This window comes from Geospiza fortis, unplaced genomic scaffold (assembly GCF_000277835.1).
Source record: "Geospiza fortis unplaced genomic scaffold, GeoFor_1.0 scaffold102, whole genome shotgun sequence".
NCBI classification, from domain to species: Eukaryota; Metazoa; Chordata; class Aves; order Passeriformes; family Thraupidae; genus Geospiza; species Geospiza fortis.
Genome location: NW_005054373.1, coordinates 2,879,944 through 2,882,511, shown reverse-complemented (window position 1 = coordinate 2,882,511; position 2,568 = coordinate 2,879,944). Strand labels below are relative to the sequence as shown.

Here is a 2,568-nt window from a genome sequence, read left to right as displayed (position 1 = left end):
CCCAGCAGCACCGAGGGGCTGTGGGGAGAGCTCTGCAGGAGGGAGGGCAGGGCACTCACTTGGTCCAGACAATGGAGTTGTAGAACTCGGGGTCAATGGACTCCAGGTCCTTCAGCGTCGGGCGCTTGTTCAGCATCCGTTTGTAGAAGGGCAGCGTGAAGCCGGTATCGATGAACTTCCCGTGGTACAGAGCCTGGGGCAGGGAGGGGACACCAGGTCACGGGGAACCCAGGGATGCAGCCATGGGGCACGACGATGCTCCAGCCCGGGGCAGCCACAGGGCAGAAGGGACTCATTCAGGGGTTCCTGAGCTATGGCACTTGCTCCTGGCTGGCACACATGGAGGGGAAGGGTGGGCTGCCCCAGCAGCACTTCCCAGGCCGGGTGGCTGCAGCCCCTCTCCCTCCCCATGGCAAATTCCACTGCCTCTCCCTCTCCCCTCACAGCTCTATTAAGAGCACTTGTTTAAACAGAGCTGTGCTGTGGCTTCCCTGAATCCCTGGCTTCCAGGAGCCCCGAGGCAAAGGCAGCCAAAAATAATGCAGACGCTTGTCTAGAACGGCCCAGCGGTGAGTAATAGTCTGGGGTTTTATTGGTATCCTGCGAGGCGGGGCAGGGCAGGGCAGGACAGCGGGGCCGGGGCTGCCCCCACGCACACACCCTGTGGGGCTGCGGGCCAGGGACCCTGCCCGGCCTGGGGGCGCCCAGCAGCCCCCCTGCCAGCCCGGGGCACACTGGCCTTGAGCAATCCTGCACAAACGGGAGGAGCTGCTCTGGAGCTTGGGCAGCTGGAAAATCTCACACTGCTGGGACTAAAAATAGTCCCTGGAGCTGCAGACCCGACAGCACCTGGGGTGACAGCCAAAGACCTGGAGCCATCCATCCCAGCCAGAATTCCTGGGAAACCAGGTCTTCTCTGGCCCCACAGCCATTCCGTGGATTTAAAATGCATCACCCCACTGCACCCCCTTAAAGGCCCATCTCCCACTGCCCCACACGTGGGCAGGAAGGGGCTCAGGGAGGGCAGCAGTGCCGAGCCCAGCACAGCCACGGCACACGGAGCTGCCCCTTGCCCTGCTGACCACCCTGTCCCCAGCTCTGCATGGGGACACACACCCCTGGTGCCACCCCCTGACACACCCCTGGTGCCCCCCTGCGACAAACCCCTGGTGCCACCCCCCAGCTCTCACCATGGCGATGAAGCGGCCGATGAAGCGGAAGTAGGTGAGGTGGTCGGGGTTGATGGAGGAGGCAGGGTTGATCTGCAGGCAGTAGTTGTTCTTGCCTGCATACTCGAAGAGGCAGTACATGGGGTTGAGCACCTCGTGGGACAGGAGGAAGAACCACTCCCTGGAAGGAGACAGGGGAACACAGTGACAAGCAGCTCAGGGAGGGGACAGTGCGTGTCCCTGTACAAGCAGATGCCCACCTCAGGCAGGTGCTGGGCACTGGTGTGACAGGGTGAGGCTGTTCCCTTCCCTGGGGTGTTGTGTAGGGTTTGTGAAGTGTTTCTGGAGATGCCAGCTTGCTGCAGGCCCCACTCAGAGCATCAGGAACCTTGGAAGGTGCCACACACAGTCCCAGCTGGGCTGTCCCACACACACACACACCCTGAGTGCCCCCAGTCCCTCTGCACACGCTGCCCCGGGAGCCCCACGCCAAGCTCGGGCCAGCACCATCCTGGCTTTGCTCCCCCAGCTGTGCAGGCAGACAGGAATCCTCAGACGTGGAGGCAGCCCCGGCATCCCGTCCGTGGTTCTACCCTGTGGTAGAACAGCATGACGTAACCTACCATAGGGTAAAACCACTGGCAGGACACAGAGAGAGGTGGAGCAGGAGCAGGAGCCGGGGTAGCAGCCCCATGAGGGGCAGCAGGCGAGCGTGAGGTGGCAGCGGGCAGGGACACGCCAACCCAGCTCCAAGGAGATGTCCCAGGTGAGCCAGAGCGGGCTCACAGGGACACAGGACCCCCTCCAGCCAAGCCACAGCCCATGCCCTGTGGTGACATCATCCCAGGGCAGCAGCAGGGCTGCAGCAACCACATCACACCCTGCCTGCCCTGGCACACACTGACTGTCTGGGAACACCAGGGCCTGTTTGCTGCAGGGAGACGAGGCCACTCAGATCATCACACCCACAAGTGGGGGCAGCGGGGGAGCCCCAGCTGGGTCCCCTGTGCTCTCACTGCCAGGGACGGGCTGGTGAAATGCTTTCAGGGTGTTCCACCACTCCTAGAAGCCAGCTGCCCATTGGAATGCCTCTGGACTCCTCTGCTCCAGGGCTGGGAGCCCCGAGTGCAGCTGCCTTATGCGTGTGCTGCCCAAGGACACAGGGCACAGGCAGGGCATGGCCCTGTGGCCCGGCAGGCCACGCTCACCTGGCGATGCCACCGTAGTCCAGGCCCTCCTCCCCGCGCATGATGATGTACAGCCGGCGCCGCAGGTCGTACGGCTTCATGTTCATGATCTGGGGACGAGCAGGGCAGTGTCACCATGGCCGGGGCCAGCTCCACTCCTGCCCGGCTCCACTGGCCCAGCACCTCCCTACCTGCTGGAAGGAGTCCTCGAA

At 63.4% G+C, this 2,568-nt stretch overlaps 1 protein-coding gene across 1 annotated transcript in view; it reads right to left on the bottom strand.

The window, feature by feature from the left end:
• The window catches only part of WWP2 (WW domain containing E3 ubiquitin protein ligase 2), an 18,455-nt gene that overhangs the window by 3,361 nt on the left and 12,526 nt on the right, over positions 1-2,568 (bottom strand). The window contains 4 exon segments of the mRNA XM_031060148.1: positions 60-193; positions 1,191-1,350; positions 2,378-2,466; positions 2,548-2,568. The exon segment at positions 2,548-2,568 is cut by the window's right edge and continues 6 nt beyond it. Of these exon segments, the coding sequence (XP_030916008.1) occupies positions 60-193; positions 1,191-1,350; positions 2,378-2,466; positions 2,548-2,568 (404 nt within the window).